The 21,884-nt window shown below is 38.3% G+C and overlaps 3 protein-coding genes across 3 annotated transcripts in view; 1 reads left to right on the plus strand and 2 right to left on the minus strand.

The window, feature by feature from the left end:
* The window catches only part of LOC113112135 (formin-2-like), a 33,845-nt gene extending 27,326 nt beyond the window's left edge, over nucleotides 1-6,519 (plus strand). The window contains exons 20-21 of the mRNA XM_026277592.1: nucleotides 5,105-5,186; nucleotides 5,803-6,519. Of these exons, the coding sequence (XP_026133377.1) occupies nucleotides 5,105-5,186; nucleotides 5,803-5,829 (109 nt within the window). The 3' untranslated portion in view covers nucleotides 5,830-6,519. The remainder of the gene's footprint in view (nucleotides 1-5,104; nucleotides 5,187-5,802) is intronic.
* Nucleotides 6,520-7,993: 1,474 nt separating this feature from the next.
* On the minus strand, nucleotides 7,994-13,613 carry LOC113111358 (gremlin-2-like). The gene is made up of 2 exons (XM_026275983.1): nucleotides 13,340-13,613; nucleotides 7,994-9,013 (listed from the first exon to the last, which is right to left on the minus strand). Exon 2 carries the CDS (start codon nucleotides 9,010-9,012, stop codon nucleotides 8,512-8,514), a length of 501 nt encoding a protein of 166 aa, XP_026131768.1. The 5' UTR covers nucleotide 9,013; nucleotides 13,340-13,613; the 3' UTR covers nucleotides 7,994-8,511.
* A 2,622-nt stretch (nucleotides 13,614-16,235) lies between these two features.
* Nucleotides 16,236-19,471, minus strand: LOC113111359 (fumarate hydratase, mitochondrial-like). The gene is made up of 10 exons (XM_026275984.1): nucleotides 19,300-19,471; nucleotides 18,830-18,964; nucleotides 18,633-18,743; nucleotides 18,354-18,530; nucleotides 17,877-18,059; nucleotides 17,534-17,699; nucleotides 16,958-17,161; nucleotides 16,739-16,866; nucleotides 16,502-16,655; nucleotides 16,236-16,420 (listed from the first exon to the last, which is right to left on the minus strand). The coding sequence occupies exons 1-10, from the start codon at nucleotides 19,426-19,428 to the stop codon at nucleotides 16,278-16,280; spliced, it is 1,530 nt and encodes a 509-aa protein (XP_026131769.1). The 5' UTR covers nucleotides 19,429-19,471; the 3' UTR covers nucleotides 16,236-16,277.
* Nucleotides 19,472-21,884: the final 2,413 nt, after the last annotated feature.

Consider the following 21,884-nt stretch of genomic DNA (forward strand, 5'->3'; position numbering starts at 1 on the left):
TCTCAGATTATATTTTTATTTACATTTAATGATTAAAAAAAAATTTTATACAATCATTTTTTTTCTTGTTTCATGTTTAATTTACAATTTCAAAGAATTTCTCAATGTGTTAATCACTAATAAAAGTGCTAAATGCAGTAATAACAGTAATGTTCAAAACTATGAAGGTTCTTCATGTTCACTCATCAATAAGTTTCTGATCAAATACAATAAGGTTTTATAAAATAACAACTCTAGGACAGATTATGCATTATGAGGGTTAAAAGCATCAATTGTTTCTCATTTATTAATTAATTAAAGCAATACAGTATATACCCTGTAAGTGATCTGTTCTAATGCGTGGTGAGTCGCCTAAATACGCAGCATTTCACGACCAATCTTGGTGGATCGGAACGGTACATGGATGATGGTGATATCTGCTCCATAATATGAATGAAATTTCATGCAATTGTGATTCGTCAAGCACACGGCCTCTGGCCTCCAGATCGCTCATGATACTCAATACACACTGTATAATAAGAAACACAGTCCAGCTCTTCTTCCTCCAGATGTACAAACAGGCCTCGTCTTTCACAACAGTGTGTGATGTCACGTCCTCGATTACAAACAGCCTTTTTAATTGGACCCTATAAAACTATGTAAATCAGTGCTGGAAAAAAAGACTCGCGAGTGATTGCTGTGCTCTTTAATATCACCGCAAAACACTGAGCCTGAATCAGACATTAACCCTTACAGTGCATTCAGAATCTTCCTACTATTTCCACACTCCAGGTCTGTTTGGACCCTTTTTTTAAAAGTCGTAGGGTTAACAGTCGTAACTTTCACTTTTTTATCAATAAAATGCATTTTAAAAATAATAATAATTAAAAAAATCAAAGTTTTAAATGTTAAAGTATTATTGCTACTTTTTTGGAATTAAAAATAAGAATTCTTGGAAATTTCTAATTGCAAATGAACCACACACAAAAAAACAAATATGCAAAAAATCTATATTTTTTTTATTGTAATCTGAGAATTATCTGCATGAACCTTATTGGAATGAAAAACTGTCTTTATTCATGAAACTTGTATATTTATTTCTAAAAAACATCAAAATAAAATTAATTTCATTCGCATAAACTTTCACTTTCAGATGGTTTATCAATAGACGACATCAACAAAATTCAGTTCCAAAAGTGTGTGAGAAATGGGGAAAGATTTTAGATTTTACAAAAAAAATTTTGACACTAATATAACTTCATAGATAATTTAACAAAACGTGTTGTTGACACTTATGGTGCTCCATACTCGAGTCAAAATGGTCATCACGAAAATGGTTTGAAACTAAAATATATATATATTTTTTTAATCTGAAATAAATTTGTATTTTGAGCATCTTAAGCATTTGCAAAGGTTTGTTCCCTTATTCAAAACTATGCATTTTTTGAAGTCAAAAAGTATGTGCCACTGGAGTTAAAGCAGCAGAGAATCTCTTTAAAACAATGCTATATTACTGAGAGTGACTCTAAATGTTTGCAGTTTGTGCTTGATATGCGCTGTACACAATCATGCGTGTCTTTCAGCACTCGCACCTGCAGCGATGGCACACTAAACAGCTTTATCTGAGGGCCGAGAGCCACTTTACACATCTGATAGATGAGTTCCCAGAGACGGATGCGCTGGAGCCGTAATCAGACGATCTGCTGCTGAAGTGTTTGCCTTTCTCCTCCAGTGGCACCTAAAAGCCCACAGAAGCCTCTCTTTCTGTCGCTCGGCCCCTAATTTGTCATGAATGCTTGTCGTCTGTTGGCGGGAACAGAGTCGGCCCCGAGCTCCGTCTGGAGCCGAGAGAGACAGATTGGTCTGACGCGGAGCCGCTTTGTTTCCTCTCACACATGTGTTTGTGTCTTTAACCCCGTCTCGCCTGAACCCAGCAATGCCAACTACTGTTCTGCTCTGATAGCATGAGATCCTGCGGTGGAATGGAAAAAAACTAGTGCCATCGAACGATTAATCACCATTAATCCCATCCAAAATAAAAACATTTGTTTACATAATATATGTGTGTGTACTGTGTATATTACATGTAAGTACACACACACAGCATATATTTAGAAAATATTTATATTCATATAAATTATATCATATATTTAAGATATACATTTTTTTTCTTAAATGTATGCATGCATCTGTTTGTATTACACATAATAAATATACACAGTATGGTTTTCTGGCCTTGACCCTTACGCACAGAGATTGTTCCAGATCCTCTGAATCTTTGGATGATATTATGCACTGTAGATGATGATAACTTCAAACTCTTTGCAATTTTTCTCTGAGAAACTCCTTTCTGATATTGCTCCACTATTTTTCACCGCTGCATTGAATTGGTGATCCTGTGCCCATCTTGACTTCTGATTGACACTGCCACTCTGAGAGGCTCTTTTTATACCCAATCATGTTGCCAACTGACCAGCTGTTCCTTATATGTACATTTATCTTTTCTGGCCTCTTATTGCTACCTGTCCCAACTTTTTTGGAATCGGGTTTGCACAAAACAAAAATACAAAAAATTCAAAAACTTAAAAAAAAAACTCAAAATCTCTCTGTCTCTCTCTCTCTCTCTCTCTCTCTCTCTCTCTCTCTCTCTCTGCGCCGCAGCACCACCATATTTGGTAGTGAAGGCAGTGTTCTGATCCAGACCCTCTTCCTCTCCTTCCTCATCCTCATCCTCTCAGCACTGGCTCACACACACGGGTCCTGCTCGTATCTTTCAGGATGTTTTCCGCTCTGCTGTTGAAAGTAGCTGCTACTGATCTTCAGTGGGAGCATCTCTCTGTCCATAATTCTACTTCCTGTAAACATGTCAGGCGCTCTCAGCAGCCAGATACATCACAACACCGTCTGTGCCGTCTGTTTGCTTGCTCTTCTGTTCCAGCGGGTCGAGACACAACACTCTTTACTCCAAACTCTGAATCCGTCATGTTTTATGAGCTTCAGATCTCAAGGTCATCGCTTCATCTGCGTTTCACTGCTTTTGTGTCATTTCTGATCATCATTTAATTCATTTAATTTTAATTCATTTTAATTCAATTCATTAAAAAAAATAATTGCTAATAATTATCACACTGGAGCATCAGTGGATTCATTCTGACTCTAAGCATGGCCAATTATGGTGTTTGTGTCTCATTCACTGGTCTGAGGGTCATGGAGAAGAAGCTGCTGGCGTCTGTCCACACACATGACCCAAAGAAGAGAGACGTGTGCTAAACGAACCCGCTCCTGCGCCGCTTCATCACAGAGCGTGGCTGATCTTCACTTCCGAATGCTCAGATTAAGCAGTGTAGAGATCTGTCAGGACTAGTTAAAGTTAACGAGGAAGAGCTGTCTCCTGTCTGGTCAGATGGACCACTGAAGAGCGACATGTCAACTAGTCTTTACAGAAGACCGTAATGTTTCTAATATCTTTATATCTTAATGATTTATAGTCATATCGATCAGATTAGAGCTGTACGATAAGGGTTGCATTTATGACCATATAAGCTAAGATAATTATTACAATGACATAATGTAATGTGATGCATAATATAAATGAATCATTCATTCATTGTGTATGCATGTGCCACTCAGTCAAATGAGACTTAAACCCCTGGTGCTGTGTCTGTGTGTGTGTGTGTGTGTGTGTGTGTGTGTGTGTTAGAGAAAGATCTTCTGGTTGTGTGTGTGTGTGTGGGATTGTGAGTAACTGGTACAGTTTGTGCCCGTGACGGGGATTAGAGCGGTTTTTGGTGTGTATCTGGACCCTGCGGGTCACATTCACTTCCTCCTGAAGCTGCTGTTAAACCTTAACTCAACTCACTATAGACAAACTCAAGACACGTCACATCATACCAGAGTCGTTTTAGTATCATTGATGTTCCATTGGAGCTTTTTTTCTTTTTCTTTTTTTTTCAATGTTGGAGTCGTTTGTTTTAAGTTTACTTTTGTCTGTTTTTGTCAGTTATTATTTGTTATTGTCTATGTAGTAGTTTTAGTTTTTAGTTTGTTATTTTAATATTATTTTAAAGTTTAAATAGTCTTGTATTTTAGTCATTTTAATTGGGTTTCTTTTAATATTATGTAGTTTTAATTAAGTTTTAGTTTTTAATTAGTTTGGTTATTTTAGGTAACAGTGTTTTTTTATTTTAATATGGTCTACAGTTTTTTTAAATAAAGTTTTAGTTCGTTTTTTTTTTGTAAAATGTATTTTAAGTATTCAATTTACTTTTTAAGGTTTTAGTAGTTTGTGTTTGTCTTTTTTAAATTTTTTATATTGCCTATATCATTTGTTTTGGGGGGTGGTATGTTGTGAAGTATGCTGTGGAGGATGCTGTGGGGTATGCTGTGGAGTATGCTGTGGAGTATGTTCTGGAGTATGTTTTGGAGTATGATGTGGAGTATGGCGTGGAGTATGGCGTGGAGTATGTTGTGGAGTATGATGTGGAGGATGCTGTGGAGGATGCTGTGGAGTATGTTCTGGAATATGTTTTGGAGTATGATGTGGAGTATGGCGTGGAGTATGGCGTGGAGTATGTTGTGGAGTATGTTGTGGAGTATGTTGTGGAGTATGTTTTGGAGTATGCTGTGGAGTATGTTCTGGAGTATGTTTTGGAGTATGATGTGGAGTATGGCGTGGAGTATGGCGTGGAGTATGTTGTGGAGTATGTTGTGGAGTATGTTTTGGAGTATGCTGTGGAGTATGGTGTGGAGTATGGTGTGGAGGATTCTGTGGAGTATGTTGTGGAGTATGTTGTGGAGTATGTTGCGGAGTATGTTGTGGAGTATGTTTTGGAGTATGCTGTGGAGTATGGTGTGGAGTATGGTGTGGAGGATTCTGTGGAGTATGATGTGGAGGATGCTGCGGGGTATGTTGCGGAGTATGTTTTGGAGTATGCTGTGGAGTATGATGTGGGGTATGTTGTGGGGTATGATGTAGAGTATGATGTAGAGTATGTTGTAGAATATGTTTTGATGTGTTGTGGGGTATGTTGTGGAGTATGATGTTGAGTATTATGTTGTTAGAGTATGATGTGGATGTCTGGGTCAGTAACTCTGTTCCTCTCTCTCTCTTCATGTTGTTTCTCAGGCTGAAGACGGCGGAGGAGTGTTTCCGACAGGTCAAAGAAAAAGCCACATACAGCGTCAAACCCAAACACGCATCTGGAATCGTAAGCCGTTATATTTACAATTTGCATGGTTTCAAAAAAGCCTAACTGAAAATCATGTTTTTAATGTTTATAATATCTTAAAATCATCATGCCTTATAGTTAAAATTATGATTAGAGCAATATAAAAAAATCAGTCAGTTGCTATTTTTCAATATAGTATATATCGCTTTAGGTAATTGCAGACAAGTTGTTTATACTTACATTAGTTGGAGTTATTAATTCATTATGCATATGGAAACCTGTAAGGTTTGTTTGAGAAGCTGAATAACAATTAGCCTAGATGATGTTATCACTGAATGATGCCCATGAAAGACTCCATGAATGTCAGTTGAGTGAGTTACTGAGATATTCCTATTCTATATTCCTCTAGCTCATACAGTAGATCATAAGCTTGCAATGACGGATCATTTTGATTTCCAGAGAATGCGTGAACTGATCAAAGTCACTTTGGATAAAAGCTTCTGCCACATGCATGGAAATATTTTTTAAATGCAGTGTTATAATTTATAAGTAACTATGGAAGCCCGTTTCCATAATTGAGATTATGAGGGCTGAATGGATTGAAAGCATCATGAGATTAAACTTTCATTAAATGAGCCTCTTTATTTCCTCTCAGAAAGCAAAGTTGGGCATGAAGATCTGAGGCAGATGTGGACAGACTCTTATGACATTTCATCTGTAAATCGCTCTCGCAGCATCTTCAGTGTTACTCTGCCATCTGCCGTACCACACAGGAAGTGATCCACCATCTGAATGTGATGTCATATCCTGTGTCTTGATGAATGAACATATCAGACGTTACATATGACCGTACATACTGGAGGACTGAAGCATTATAATCAAAACAAGGTTGTTTTATTTTTAAGAAAGCAAGAACATGGATTTCTGATGCGTCTTTATTTTAAACATCGGCACCGTCACATGCTTTTAAACCAACACTAGTTAGTGCAGTTAAGAGCTCTAGTCATCAGCTCGTTTAACATGTTCAAAACACACTCCAGTCCTACAGGACCTGAAAGAGACACTCCAGTATGTAGCGTATGAATCAGATCAGACAGCGGCGAATGTTCAGGAATCTACTCAGTGCTTTTGTGAAATTATGCAAGATTGTTTTCTGGTTTTGCTGCATCTACACATTCACTCGATGTATTTAAGAGGATGTTTTTTTTTGTTGATTTAAATATTAACATCTTTATGTAGCATTGGTTAGTTTTTAGCATGTGTGTATCAGAGGTGTGGATGGACGCTCCATGTGCAATAACTGTTTGTATCTGAACGTTTTGAGAAGAGTGTAATATATGTAAAATAAAGGGATTAATAAATTCTGACATTTTAATTTATTTCACACGATTGGAGATTTACTTACATATTCACCATGGGATGTTGTTTTATTTTATGAATCACTTCAAGATTGAATTGAAATGCATCAAGCATTTTGGTAATTTTTTTTGGTTATTATTCAGACGCTTAAAAGAATTCAGGACTCTCAGCTCAGTTTAACACATTTTACTGTGTTAAAGGGACGTTTATGCCAAAAATCTCCACTCAAAATGACTTAATTTCAAACAATAAGATTAACAATATGGAAAAGGCAACATATAATGCATTCCCATGGTCTATTGTTCTGATTAAATGAACATATACCATAAATAATTCACTGGAATGCTTAAGAATCTCTTGTTTTTTCCTTCCCAGATACTCATTCACATCTCTTTCCTGGTTTGCTTTTTATGTGGATGTTTTACGATGACATTTTCTACCCCTTTCTCACTTCTAATCCCAGTGTTTACTGCAAGGTTTCTGAAGCAGGAAATACAATTTATGTCAAACTGAGGGAAAGGGCACTTTTTTTCCTTTTTTTTTTTTATATATCCATCACTCTTCCAGATAATGGAAATAATGCTCGTAGGAAAAAGGTTGATATTAGCGTCCACACAGACGGACGATAACATTGTTTATTGTAAGTGCACTTAAGTTACATTCTGCAAATTCGCTTTGAAGGTAATGGTTATATTATGGAAGCCTGTTTCTGTGACCAGAACAAAAAATAATAAATAAAGGTAATTGCAAAATATCTCACAGTTCTACATTTTATATCTCACAATTTTCTCAATTCCAAGAAAAAGGACATTTGCATGCAAGAAGACAAACATTTTCAATTCAGAGAAAAGTCCATTGCGAGATGTAAATTCAGAATTGCAACAAAAAGGCTGAATTCTGAGTTGATATCTTAATTGACTTATCTCTCAATTCTGAGTTTACATTTTGGAATTGTTTCTTTGTTTCTACCATGAAAAAAAATTAATAAAGGTAATTGCAACTTTTTTTTTAAATAAGAAGATTTCTGACCTTTTCTCACAAGTACACAATTTTGACTTTTTTCCTCCATTTTGCAGGATATAATCTCAAAATTGTCAGATTTAAACTCACAATTCAGTGAAAAAGTCAGAATTACGAGATCTAAATTAAAAGCGAATTAATGACTTTTTTCTCTTAATTCTGAATTACAGCGATTAAACTTTGTTACAGTTATCATTCACTTGTTTTCCTCACAAATCTGCAGATGTGCATTGGATCTGCGTTGAACTGATCACTGAACATCTCAAACATAATAATGTGTAAATGCTGCAAATCAAACTCTACTGCAAAATAACAGCTAACCAAGGGTTAAAAACCAACCGCATTAAACCACATCTTTCCATGTCAGCTTTAGATAAACCAGACTGAACCCCTGAAAAAACAGAAGACGAGGATAGAACTCAATAGTTTTAATATAGACTTAAGTTGTTTCTCTACATATATATATACTTTTGCTGTACCATATTTCTATAGAATCTCTATAATCAGTCTAGTTATGCATGTTTGGTGTTAACTATCAGTGACCATCACACAGGGGTCAGAAGCTCTAGAGTTCAGCGTAGAGTCTTCTCTCGCACCTCATTCAGATTCCACACACTCTCTATTGACCGATAACGACCTTGGTGACCAATGATGACTGACAGTGACCAGTGGTGACCGATAGTGTCCGATGGAGACCAGTCGTGACTAATAGTCCGATGGAGACCAGTAGTAACCAATAGTGTCCAATGATGACGATCATATTGACCAACAGTAATGGATGGAGACCAACAGTGACCAATGGGGACCAATAGTGTATAACGATGACTGATAGTGACCAATGAAGACCTTTTGTGACCAATAGTGACCAGTGGTGACTGACAGTGACCGGTGTCCATCAGGACAGTCTGAAGATGATGTGCTGAAGCCTTGCAGTCTCTCAGCTCAGAGTAGCAGCAGATGTTTCCAGTGAAGCGTGGTCAGGATCTCACTGTTTCCCAGACTCGGACACGCTGACGGACATGCAGCGACACTGCTTGACGCGCTGGATCTTGCGGTAGCGGACGTCCGGCTGCAGGTCAGGGCACTGGAGCTCCACGGTGAGGCTGGTGAAGCGCTGCGGTCTGCAGAAGGCACAGGACTGGAAGGACTCCTGCTCTTTCCTGACGTGCCGAGGGATGTAGAAGGAGTTGCACTGGCCGTAGCAGAAGCGGTTGATGACTGTGCGGCTCCTGCATCCCTCCTGACTGACCGTCTGCCGCAGCGGCTGCGTCTTGCACCAGTCGCTCTTCAGGTACTTGCGCTCGGTCACCACCAGAGCTTCCTGGCTGGAGGCCAGCACTTCCTGTTTGCGTGCGCGCCGGTCGGAGGTGTTGGAGCTGGTCTTGTAGGGTGATGGGATGGATCCCTGCGGTCGGGTCTTACGGCCGGCGGAGGCGAGACACAGCAGACCGGTGAACAGCAGCCACAGCGCCACCTTACAGCTCATCCTGGAACACACACATCAACACAGAAGTAAAAATACAAATAAAATGATTTTAAATGGAAATAAAATAAAATGATCTCTCATTGATGTGTGGTTTGTTCGGAGGACAATATTTGTCTGAGATACAACTATTTGAAAATCTGGAATCTGATGGAGCAAAAACATCTAAATATTGAGAAAATCATCTTTGAAGTTGTCCAAATTAAGTTCTTAGCAATGCATAATACTATTTAAAAATGAAATTAAAATAAATTGGTAAGTCAGAGTTGTGTTCATGTATTTAACGTTTTGTTTGTTTTGATTAGTTTTTGTTGAATCATTCCACACACCTGTGACTACAACATCTCCTCCAGGAATATGTTTGCTCTTTTGTTCCTGTGTTTGTGTGATACGTCTCCAGCTCCACACTCACACACACACACACACACACACTCTCTCACACACACTCTCTCACATTCACACACACACTTGTTTTCTTAACTAAAACCACAAGAACTGGATTTCTCTCGTTCCTGCCGTTAAATCTCCATCTCTGTGTGAAAAACCACAAGAGACAAACATCATCCGTCTATCTGTCTGTCTGTCTGGGTTTCTTTCGTTCTGTTTGTATTTCTGTGTAGACAGATACAGGTACACTTCAGAAACAGTCTTTCACTTCAGTGAGAGAAGGGCAGATGTGTTTGAGTTGAGCGTGTTCTTGCGCAGCTGCATTAGAAGATCGAGTGTTTCAGGCCTAATGTGTGGAGTCACGTCGTCCTGATCACAGAGACTGTGTTTTATGAGCCTACAGTTCTCTCCACTTTGTTTCCTGTGAAGACAGGAAGTCACAGATTAACTTTAGTTTGTCACTATGTCTGGGCGGCAGGCTGAACGCTCACGGCTCAGGGACGAGAGCGAGCGATGTGTCAATCACGCCGGACATCTTTAGCACAGATGTGGCATCGCCGGAAGGAAAAACAAATCTGAGTGATTCATTCCCATAAACCAAATATTTACAAAGCGGCTCTTTGTCATGAATCAAAGCTCCTCGCTTTCTCTCCAGAGAGCGTCAAGGTTGAACCTTCCAGTTTGAGTTTTTCCTCTTCTCGATTCTAAATCAGCAGGAGCGACGGCTTTGGTTCGAGTCTCCTCCTCCTGGCTGATGAACTCGTGTCTGTGTGAAGATGATGAACCAGATTCTGGATTCTGAGTTTGAACCCCACAACCTGAACTCACTCCGTCTTACAGTTCATTTAGATACTTCATTAGAAGGTCTTTAATGGAGAATATGTGAATAAAAACAACTCATTTGTGAAAAGATGCTCATTGTGAGTTTTCCAGCACTGGTAAGAAGCAGCTCTCGTATAAGAGGACATTCTTGTCTCTCTCTTTCTGTGACAAGTTATTAAACCCCCATAATGCATTCATAATCTGTCATTTTATCACATCCCAGCTCTGTTTAGACTCAAAGAACTGTTAGATACTTCATTAAAGGTCATAACTAAAACCCATATTGTGTTAGATCAGCAACTTATCATTGATGAGTGAATATCAAACTTCAAAGATTCAAGTGTAACCCTTTTTTTACTAGATTTAACTCTTTTACATCAACCACGCCCAAAATAAGTATAATGCTATATATATATATATATATATATATATATATATATATATATAATTTATTATTTTATATATATATATATATATTATATTTATAATATAATTTATTATTTATTTTTGATGATAAATCTTTTTTAATATATCATTGTATGAAATGTGTAAGAGCATATAATCAGATAATTATCATTATAAACCCCATCGGAATTAGTGGAATGTTTAAACTCATGATTGCTCAAAGTTTCAATTTCTGAGACAAAACAACTTAAATATTTCTCTGAAAATTTTATAAAATCTTTTACAAAAGGTGTATTTGGGACTCCTTACATCGCTGACATGGTTATATCTCTTAAAAACATTAGTAAAACATCGTAAAACAATAAATGATGTGTCAATCTAAAAGCTTTGGCAAAGTTTCGCTCCCTTACTAAAAACTGTTTGAGGGGAAAGGAAAGGTCGTGACCTTAGTTTAAGGTCAAGAAAGATGGGAGGGGTCACAGGAAGTGACACAAAAAACAGCCAATCACACGCTTAGAAAAAAGGTTCACTGGGGTTCTGTACAAGACCTTTTCTTCCAAGAGTGAAGAAAGCCTGCCATAATAGATATATAATCATAGATATACATCAAGACATGGATAAAACAGAGTTCTGACTGATTCTGATCAGATGAGTCACACTAAAGATTGAAAATGCTGAAAAGTATGAAACATAAAAATACACCATTTGGTCACTAATGAGTCTATAACTGGTGTCATTTAACTACATGGAAAAATATTTTGTTATTCCAATTAACATTTTTAATACTTTTGAATGCTGCTGCTAAACATGATAAACAGCACAGTCTCGGTTCTCAAACAGTCCGTCACAGACGAGCAGAGCTTTCCAAACACCGCTAATGTCCAGTCCAGACGCCCACATCAACCGCAGTGCACTCCTGTCACCCAACACACACACACACACACACACACACACACACACACACGTGTAATTACCAGCAGCTGGAAAGCTTTGTTTCCGTCAGTGTAACTATTCTAATGTATGTGCAGATCCATCAGAAAGCACACAAGTATTCAGAAAGAGACTCCATTGATCTGATTCCACACCGTTACTAGAGCTCACACTGATGTGTGTGTGTGTGTGTGTGTGTGTGTGTGTGTGTGTGTGTGTGTGTGTGTCTGTGTGTGTCTGTGTGCGAGACACGAGACAAACGTCAGACAGACGCACAGGAATCTGAATTCACAGCTTGATTTCAAAGCCTTCATCTCTAGTAACTCCATGAACTCTGATCTGCTCCGGACACTATCAGACCTCGTGTCCATCTGTCTCTCTGCAGCGGTCAGCTAATTCACTTTAGAACTCACTTGAAGTGCTACACAGCTTTCCACATGGACTTCAGTGAGACTCAATGAGATGCACTGAATCAGAATCAGAATCAGAATCAGAAAGAGCTTTATTGCCAAGTATGTTTGCGCATACAAGGAATTTGTTTTAGTGACATAAGCTTCCAGTACACAGAGACAACAACACACAGACAAAAAAAAAAAAAAAAAAAAAAATGTAGCCAAATAAATAAGTGTATAAACAATTGTGCTATAAATGATAATGGGATAGGATTGAAAAAGATGCAGGGATGTACTAGGATGGAGGGGTAACAAATAAATATAAGGATGTTGCACTTTTGTATGCATAAGCATAAGTGGGGAACATTTAACTGTAGAATTGAAACGTATTAAAAAGAATCAGTTTAAACTTTAAACGCTTAAGAATGTTTGTTTTTCTTGGCTCTTAAAATGTTGAGTAAACATTCCGTTTTTATAATTTAGCAAACGTCATGGCAATGTTACTTTTGAATGTTTTCTGAACCTTCTGAAACAATAGTAACATTTAAAACTTGTTACATGAACGTTTTCCTGAAACCTTGTTTGAACGTTATGTAAATGTTTTTGTGCTAACAGATTGAGAACATTTCATGGTGTGGAAACTCAACTTCTGATTAAAAACACTTCTTTTAAAGATGAAGCACTTTTACATTTTTCAAAACGTTTTTTCTTAGTTGTACAAACATTAACATTCCGTTTGATCGTTTTGTAAACATTATGGAAAGGTTACTTTTGAATCTTCTGAAACCAAAGTTATAATAGTTAAAAAATATATTTTAAACAAATTAAGCATATGTTCTAAAAACACTTTTCTCTTAATTTATACAAACATTAAAGGAACTTTTTATTTTCTAATTTTGATACTATTTAAAATGTTTAAATATCAAAAAATTAATGTGCACCTATAAAAGAAATAAAATGTTCCACAAATGAGGAATAAATAATATTTTTGAGATTAATACTATAGAAAATAATCAACTGATTAAAATATATATATATTTTAAACATAAAAAAGTTATAACTTGATTTACACAACAAAAAAAAAGGATTATCCTTATCCATCTAGTCTGTTAGTCAAGCTGGTTATTACTGATGATAAAGGTCTCAAAACTGTCAACCCTCAGCTGGTTAATCAGTATATGGCTAGTTGTGTGTGGTTGTGCTTCATAGCGGAGTATATTTGTGAAGAATGGAGTGTGTGAATGAAAGCTCCATAAATCCTCTTGTGCTCAGTGCCGGCTCGAGCGCTCACCGACCCGCAGAAACAGCCCTAATCGGATCAAACCCTCCAGCGCAGACCTCACACCCTCCTCACACCCTCATCACACCCTCTCACACCCCTAACAGAGCCTCACCTGGACGAGTGTGGTCAGAGACGGAGCAGATCCAGAGTCCAGGAACACCGACCCATGGACGGAGCAGACGAGAGCTTCTCTGTTGTGTGTGAAGGATCCTCAGACTGATGCTGCTTTCTGCTGGAGGAGACTCTCTCACTCTCTCTCTCTCTCTGTGTGTGTGTGTGTGTGTGTTGGAACTCTGCTTTCTGGCTTGTCTCCGTCACTCGCATGTGGATCTGATCACACTGAGAGCTTTCTATTGGCTCTGATCAGCAAACAAATCATGCCCCTCTCTCTCTCTTTCTCTCTCTCTCACACACACACACACTCACACATCTCTCTCTCTCTCTCTCTCTCTCTCTCTCACACACACACACACACACACACACATCTCTCTCTCTCTCTTTCTCTCTCTCTCACACACACACACACACACACATCTCTCTCTCTCTTTCTCTCTCTCTCACACACACACACACACACTCACACACACACACGTTTTGATTACAAACAAGAAGAAAACAAATCCTAAATAGGACCATAATGTTTTTTAGTTTTTAAACGCAGCAATCACAAAACACTGTGAAATATGCAATATTGAGAATCAAATGTACCATGAAATTTATTTACAATTTTTTTTATATCAATGCTTTTACACGAAAATATGATTTCAGTACAAAATTTCACATCTGTTGTGTTGCTTGTCCTTTCTTTCTTATTAGTAGAAACCATTATTACATTTTTTAGTTTTCAAGTTATTGTGTCTTGTGGAATAAATGAATTAAAGTAAATGTAATCATAAGAATCCCTCTTTTTAAAATGTTAAACATTTAACAGTTTCTATAATGTGAATGTAGAATCAGGACTGATCAGGAGTTTGCACATTTCTACTCACCCTTTCTCTCTTTCTTTCTTGAATTCCTTTCTAATTCATCAATTTTTTTTTCTTGCACGATCTCAAACTTGATTCATATGTTTGTATAATCAACCTCATGGTGTTAATTTTCATGTTTATTGTTAAAACTACAAATGCAAGCTTTTATATATAATACTTGCAGCACTGTGTACTGGACTAACGGACTAATAATGAACGAATTAAGAGTCTAAAGATTCTCGCTTTATTACAGCGCCACCTGCTGGACACGCGCTGTTCGTCGCTTACTGACGCGTGAACGTCTCCTTTAAATAACGCGACGCTTCCTTCAGTGCGGTCAGTGTAGGGCGCTGCTCACATTTAATGAAGCAAATCTATTTATTTATTTATTTTTTCATTTAAGTTTACCGGTATTGTTAACTGGTTGTAAAAGGTTTAAAAGGGATAATGCACGCAGAGCAATCGGTCCTTTGCAGCATTGGTACTTTCTCAGTCTTTTTTATGGACCACTGAACTTGGCATTTGGGATATTTCACACACCCATGATGACTGCGCCATCTTTACACTAGATCAGGACAATTTTGAGAACTCTATACTACTCTACCATTGTTTTTTATGGGTCCTTGCATGTGCCAAATTCAAAGTCCAATTAAAAAAATGGTATAAGGAAAAAATATGTTCAAAATCGGGATTTTGTTAGGACAGTAAGCAAAATGGGCAGACTATTTAAAAAAATGGTGCTGTAAACAAATTCAGATATGGAGTTATTTATAGAGTATAAAAGTATATAATTCGTACTTCAGAAGATCAGTACACCTTTAATTAAAACATTCTGTCGCATTTAAAGTATTTGCTGGAGAAATGGTGAATTCTTCATCAGATTCTAACAGCACGCGGGACTTAAGGAGCGTCGCGTCGCGTCGCGTCGCGTCGCGTTATTTAAAGGGAAAGTTCACGCGTCAATAAGAAACAAACTGTCTAGAGTAACTGGACGACACTTTCGGATCAACGTGTGCACATTTTCATTTACATACTTGTCTTCTGCGTCTAGATCTCATGCTGTGCCCAGGTATTTTCCTTTTCTTTTTGGTCGATTATAATTTGTTTACGTGCTTAGTGTATCACTATTATTATTATTACAGATGAGAATTGACTAATTCTAGCAAATTTAAATTGATGTAATGTTAATTAACATGCATCATCCCAGGTCACGTTCTTTAGTTTTCTAAGAGATGACTGAATCTCATTAGCAGAAGTCAGTGGATATCTGTCTGTGTCCAAACTCTGCTCATCAGCGCCTGCAGTCGCTTACAAAACATCATTCTATTAGTGACAAATCAGTAGCAGATGATTTATGATAGTTGTCTTAAATATATATGCAGGGGAGACACTGGGGCATGTTGTTACTCTTTTACTCCAGTGAATATTTCTCAGGGTGTGTTTACTTTTAAAGGTCTTGAAAATCACTCAGAAATTTCTAATAAATTACACTAATAATTACAATGAAGTGGCAAGAAGCGTTAAATGAAACATTACATTTTGAAGTAGAAAAAAAAAAAAAAAGGAAATTATTATTGTAAAACTTCCTTATATTTTTTTTATCATTCAGATGTTTTTACTATTTTGAACCATTTTTATTTTTACATATTTTCATTTTAATTTCAGTTTTAGTAATTTTTAGTTTTATTTTAAAAAAAAATGTTTTTATATCGATAACATTTTTTAATTCAGTTTGTCATTTCTGTTTTTTGAAAAAGATATTTCAGCTTTATTTCAATCTGAAAATGATTTTAAAAAACGTTTAGTTTTAGTTGGAAATAACAACAGTCTCAAATTCACACACACGAAAAAATAATAAATCTAATAATTGACAGAAATAATAAAATAGGATGATATTGGACTTATAGTTTGGATGATAGAAATATTCACAAAATATTCTAGACTCTCTTTTATATCTGTATCTTATAGAAGGTTAAATAGACACACGTAAACAGACAAAACCACACATCCTTCATGTGGCAGAGACGCTCAGGACCAAGCTTTTGAATGAAGCGGGTGTTTTATTGTACTCCGTGTCCTGCTCTATTTGGGTCCGAGCATGTCCTGCGGTCGCACCCACTGCTCAAACTGCTCCTCCGTCAGTAAACCCAGCTTCACAGCCGTGGCTTTCAGAGTCGATCCCTCTTTGTGCGCCGTCTTTGCAATCAGGGCAGCTTTATCATACCCTGAAACAGAGCGAGAGACGACTGAGCGACTGACCACACACACACTGACCCCAGGTGTATTACTGCTCTCTGTGTGGTTACCTATGTGCGGGTTCAGCGCTGTGACCAGCATCAGAGACTCGTTCATCAGTTTGTTGATCCTCTCTGTATTAGCCTCGATCCCAGACACACAGTTATTGGTGAAGGAGACCGAAGCGTCGCCCAGCAGCCGAGCAGAGTTCAGCATGTTCTTAATCTGGAACACAGAAACTACTGCTGGGTTTTTCTCCAGGGAACACATGAACTGATTAAATCATATCTTGAAAGCAGAAGACTCACGATCATGGGCTTGAACACGTTGAGCTCAAAGTGTCCGTTGCTTCCTCCGATAGTAACAGCCACGTGGTTCCCCATCACCTGAGCTGCTACCATAGTCATAGCCTCACACTGCGTGGGGTTCACCTTCCCTGACACACACACACACACACACACACACACACACAGGTCAGTGCGTGACCGATCCTCAGGCTGTGATTGGCCGACGGGCGCGTCACTCACCGGGCATGATGCTGGAGCCGGGCTCGTTCTCGGGCAGCATCAGCTCTCCCAGACCCGAGCGAGGGCCAGATCCCAGGAAGCGGATGTCGTTGGCGATCTTCATCATGCTGACGGCGACGGTGTTCAGAGAGCCGCTCAGCTCCACCAGTGCATCGTGGGCCGCCAGAGCCTCGAACTTATTCACCGCTGTGACGAACGGAAGACCTGCGGACCAGAAGCAGAAGGTGTGTGTTAATGTGAATAACAAATGATCTAAATATTGAGAAAATCATCTTTAAAGTTGTTCAGATGAAGTTCTTAGCAATGCATATTACTAATCGAACATTAGGTTTTTATATATTTATGGTAGGAAATATACAAAATATCTTCATGGAACATGATCTTTACTTAATATCCTAATGATTTTTGGCATAAAAGAGAAATGTATAATTTTACACATACAGTGTATTGTTGTCTATTTCTTTTGACTAATAGTTTTGCAGCCCTAACTTGTATAGAGCTCATTTTTCACTGATTGTTAAACCTGTGAGTGTTACATTGTGTGTGTGTGTGTGTGTGTGTGTGTGTGTGTGTTACCTGTGAGCGCAGCCACTTTATCTGCTACTTTCTCAGCGAAGCCGATGCGTGTGTTGAGTCCGGTGCCCACCGCAGTCCCCCCCGCTGCCAGCTCATACACACGACACATGGACGCTTTCACTCGCTCCATGCTGTACTTCACCTGCTGCACGTACCCACCGAACTCCTGCACACACACACACACACACACACACACACACACAGAGACATGTATGATCACGTTTGTCAGCGGATCTGTATTCGTCAGACACTCTTATCTGGAGTGTGTTCCACTGCAGTGTGTCTCTAGAGGAGTATTTGAGAGCTGATCCGTCTGAAGTGTGTTTAGTGTGTGCAGCTGTACCTGTCCGAGCGAGAGCGGCACGGCGTCCTGTGTGTGTGTGCGGCCGATCTTGATGATGTCTCTGAACTGCTCAGCTTTAGCAGCGAGAGCGTCGTGCAGCGTCTGAAGAGCCGGCAGAAGAACCTGGTGCACCTCTGTAGCAGCGGCGATGTGCATCGCGGTGGGGAACGTGTCATTAGAGCTCTGAAACACACACACACACACACACACACACACAGAGAGAGAGAGTCAGTACCGCTACACAACACTGATCACTCTACAACACAGAGACAGATGCATGCATGTTTCCTAAAAGGGTTAATGCTCTTACACCAAATACTTTTTTTTAATTTGAAAATACAGAGCAAGAGTCATGATGAGAAACAATTTGATATTAAGAGTGTTTATGTAATATTTATTAGTATTAAGGGAGGTAATGAAGCAAAATTCATTCATTCTGTGTGTGTGTGTGTGTGTGTGTGTGTGTGTGTGTGTGACCTGGCTCTTGTTGACGTGGTCGTTGGGGTGGACAGGGTGTTTGCTGCCCAGTGTTCCTCCGAGGATCTCGATGGCTCGGTTACTGATCACCTCGTTGACGTTCATGTTCGTCTGTGTTCCGGATCCCGTTTGCCACACCACCAGCGGGAAGTGATCATCCAGCTTCCCATCAGCCACCTGGGCACAGAAACACACAGCAGACACACACACACCAGCGCGTCTCAGTCTCATCAAGCTCAGATATACAGTTCACCCTAACAGCCCAGGGGTGTAATAAACCTCATCAGCTGCTTTAATGATGGCGTCTGCGATCTTCGGGTCCAAACCGTAATCTTTATTCACTTCCGCAGCAGCTTTCTTCAGGATCCCGAAGGCTCTGATCACCTGAATCTACAGGAAGAGGAATTATTCTCAGCGTTACACACTGTTACAGATCATAATCAGACATTAATGAGAGTCAAGAGTGTGTTTCTCACGGGCATTCTCTCTGTGACTCCTCCGATCCTGAAGTTCATGGTTGATCTGACCGTCTGAGCTCCATAATATTTATCAGAAGGGACTCTGAGCTCCCCGAACGTGTCCCTCTCGATCCGGAACGACTCTGAACTGGCCTGAAACCACAGAACACACATCAAATCTGATACACACGTGTCCTGCAGCACAGAAGCAGTCATCAGTATTTAGATGATGTTTAGGCATAATCGGTTTAAAAAAGTAGACCCTTTCCCAATTCTTATGTTTCTAAATCACTGTAAATCACACTTTTACCCCTCAGAAAAACAATCAAGCTGTATTTAAACGCAAATACACACACATAATGTTACGAAATACATATATGATGATACTAGAGGCGTGTGATTTCTGAGGGCTTCACATAAAGGTCATGCACCGGCCCGTCAATGCGGCTAACAGCGCACTAAACACCGCAAAAACAGCACGATTTTACCATCCTGAGCGACTTGAGCAGGAGCCCCGGCGCTGGGCAGATGTTCCGGAGGCTGCTGGATCTCTGTGCGGCACACAGCTTCCACAGATCCGCGCTGAAGCGCTGCAGGCTCCGTGCGGAACGATACATGGTGACAGGGCGGAACTAGTTTCTCACCAACCAGAGACGAGGATCAGGGGGCGGACACTTATTAGTGAAACACACGCGTGGAATTAAACTCGAGAAATTAGAACTAAATGAGCGCTTTTCGTGACCTGAATCTCTAATCTGTCTACAGACTCTACTATACATACTATAGATCAAAATAATTATGTATTATGTTTCGCTAAAAGACTACAGTTGTGGAGTTCAAGAGCGGAGAACACAGCTGTTACTTTTCTCAACGCTTTTCAGGATTGACCAATCACAGCCGACTGTTGACATACTGGGTTTTTTTCATAAGGTCAATTTATTTATTTATTTTATGAATAAATGATCTCTCCATTGATGTGCGGTTTGTTCGGAGGACAATATTTGTCTGAGATACAACTATTTGAAAATCTGGAATCTGAGGGAGCAAAAAAATCTAAATATTGAGAAAATCATCTTTAAAGTTTTTCAAATGAAGCTCTTAACAATGCATATTACTAATCAAAAATTAAGCTCTGATATATTTACGGTAGTTAATGTAATAAATTACTTCATGAAACATGATCTTAATATCCTAATGATTTTTGGCATAAAAGAGAAATGTATTATTGTGACTCATATAATGTATTGTTGTCTATTGCTACAAATACACCTGTGCTACTGATGACTACTTCTGTGCTGCAGGGACACATATAAAATAATATAGTATAGTATATAATTATATATAATATTATTATATATTATACACAATCATTTACCATCACTAACTGCTGTGCCAGATTTCTGCGCAAATCGACGTACATGCAACTTTATTAATAATTATTATTTATTATTTGTGATTTTTGCCTATTCAAATATTTTATACGTTTTTTCCATGCCTATAAACAACACATAGTATTTATAGTTTAACAAAACTGACAGTAGCTGATTAAACTGATTTTTATTGAACACTATTTTTTTCAAAATCATATTGTTATAATATATAATAAAAAAATATAAATGATCATTATTATTATTATTATTATTATTATATTCAAACATGTGGATAGGGCTAGTTATTTGTAGAGTTACACAGTGCATCCAGCAGATGGAGACAACATTCAATAAATCAGATCCAGAATCAAAGCCTTGAGACGCACAAGAACAAACGCGTTTGGACAAGAAACCGAATGTTTTAATAAACTTTTTAGCAACGTTTTCTCACAGTTATGAACAAAACATTAGCTCAAAAACATTATGTGTTTTAACTGGATTGTCGTCAAGCGGTTTTTAAATGTTACACTTCAGAACGTTCATTCAAATGTAACATTCACCCGGGGTTTGGAAAATGATACAAATGGAACGTTCCAAGAAAACCTTTTTAAAAAGCGGATGTTTTGAACGTTTCACGTTAATAAAGCGTTCTCAGAATATTTTTGTGAGCTGGGAAGATCCCACAATCAGTGTCAATGTGCTGTGATGTTCATGCTTTACTAATAAAATCATATCTTAAGTTCTAACCTCGGAGTGTCATCATATTTTAGGCCCAAAAGACGAAAGAGTGAGCCTGAACGCTTGTTGAAGACGTGTGTGTGTGTGTGTGTGTGTGTTCTGTCAGCACAGCAGTTGTTTGAGATGATGTGAATGTGAATGATGATGATAAGTGTTCCTGTCACACATCTTTATCTGTTTCCAACTTGGTTTGCATCTCTATTCGACTCTAATCAGCTGCTAATTGAAACTAACCGTGATCGATATGGTCGAACGACTCTGACAAGAAGTGATCAGATCGGACTTCTCTTATCAAGTGACTGTAAATGACGAAATTATAGTCAGTGCTACTGAAAAACTGAAGAACTGGGCTCGAACGAAGCTCTATCTCTGAGTAACGAGGAACAGATGAAAGTTCGTCGTTATTGATGCGTTTAATCAAACACTCCGTGTCAGGAACGCTCCTCAAGGCCATTATTTTCTCTTTCCAGAAGGATCTCGACACGAGGCGCCACGACTGTGACAGCAGATCAATTAACTGCAATGATTGGCAAAGCGCAAATATTAGCTGTTCCCAGATCAGTCTTTCCTGCATGACATGGTTTCATGATATTAGTCGGATTTATCTGTGAAAGAGCTTCAATCAGACTGGGAGTAGATCAATGCGCTCCTGTGATCAGTGTTTAATTCATTACCTTCCACTTATCATGATGATAACCGACTTGAAATATATTTAAATAAACCCCAACTATATATATATGGGGGATGTGTGTGTGTGTGTTATATGTTCACACGTTTTTCAAGTTTTTCATCAATGGTGAAATATGTATTTTTTTATTTTAATATATAGAACAAATACATTTTAAATGCTTTAAAAATATATTCATATATATACAGCACATGTATATTTTAACCTTTTCTTAGATTTTAAAATATATTTTTAAAAATAATGTCTGCTTTAAAATGTGTATTTTTTATGTATGGGA

The sequence above is a fragment of the Carassius auratus genome, chromosome 12, assembly GCF_003368295.1.
Source record: "Carassius auratus strain Wakin chromosome 12, ASM336829v1, whole genome shotgun sequence".
Taxonomy (NCBI): domain Eukaryota; kingdom Metazoa; phylum Chordata; class Actinopteri; order Cypriniformes; family Cyprinidae; genus Carassius; species Carassius auratus.

Coding starts and splice junctions, on each gene's coding strand:
- LOC113111359 (XM_026275984.1), bottom strand. CDS start 19,428: ATGTATCGTTCCGCACGGAGCCTGCAGCGCTTCAGCGCGGATCTGTGG. Junction 18,060..18,353: donor ACCACGTCAACAAGAGCCAG/GTCACACACACA, acceptor TGTGTGTTTCAG/AGCTCTAATGACACGTTCCC. Junction 16,421..16,501: donor AGCGCTGAACCCGCACATAG/GTAACCACACAG, acceptor GCTCTGTTTCAG/GGTATGATAAAGCTGCCCTG.
- LOC113111358 (XM_026275983.1), bottom strand. CDS start 9,012: ATGAGCTGTAAGGTGGCGCTGTGGCTGCTGTTCACCGGTCTGCTGTGT.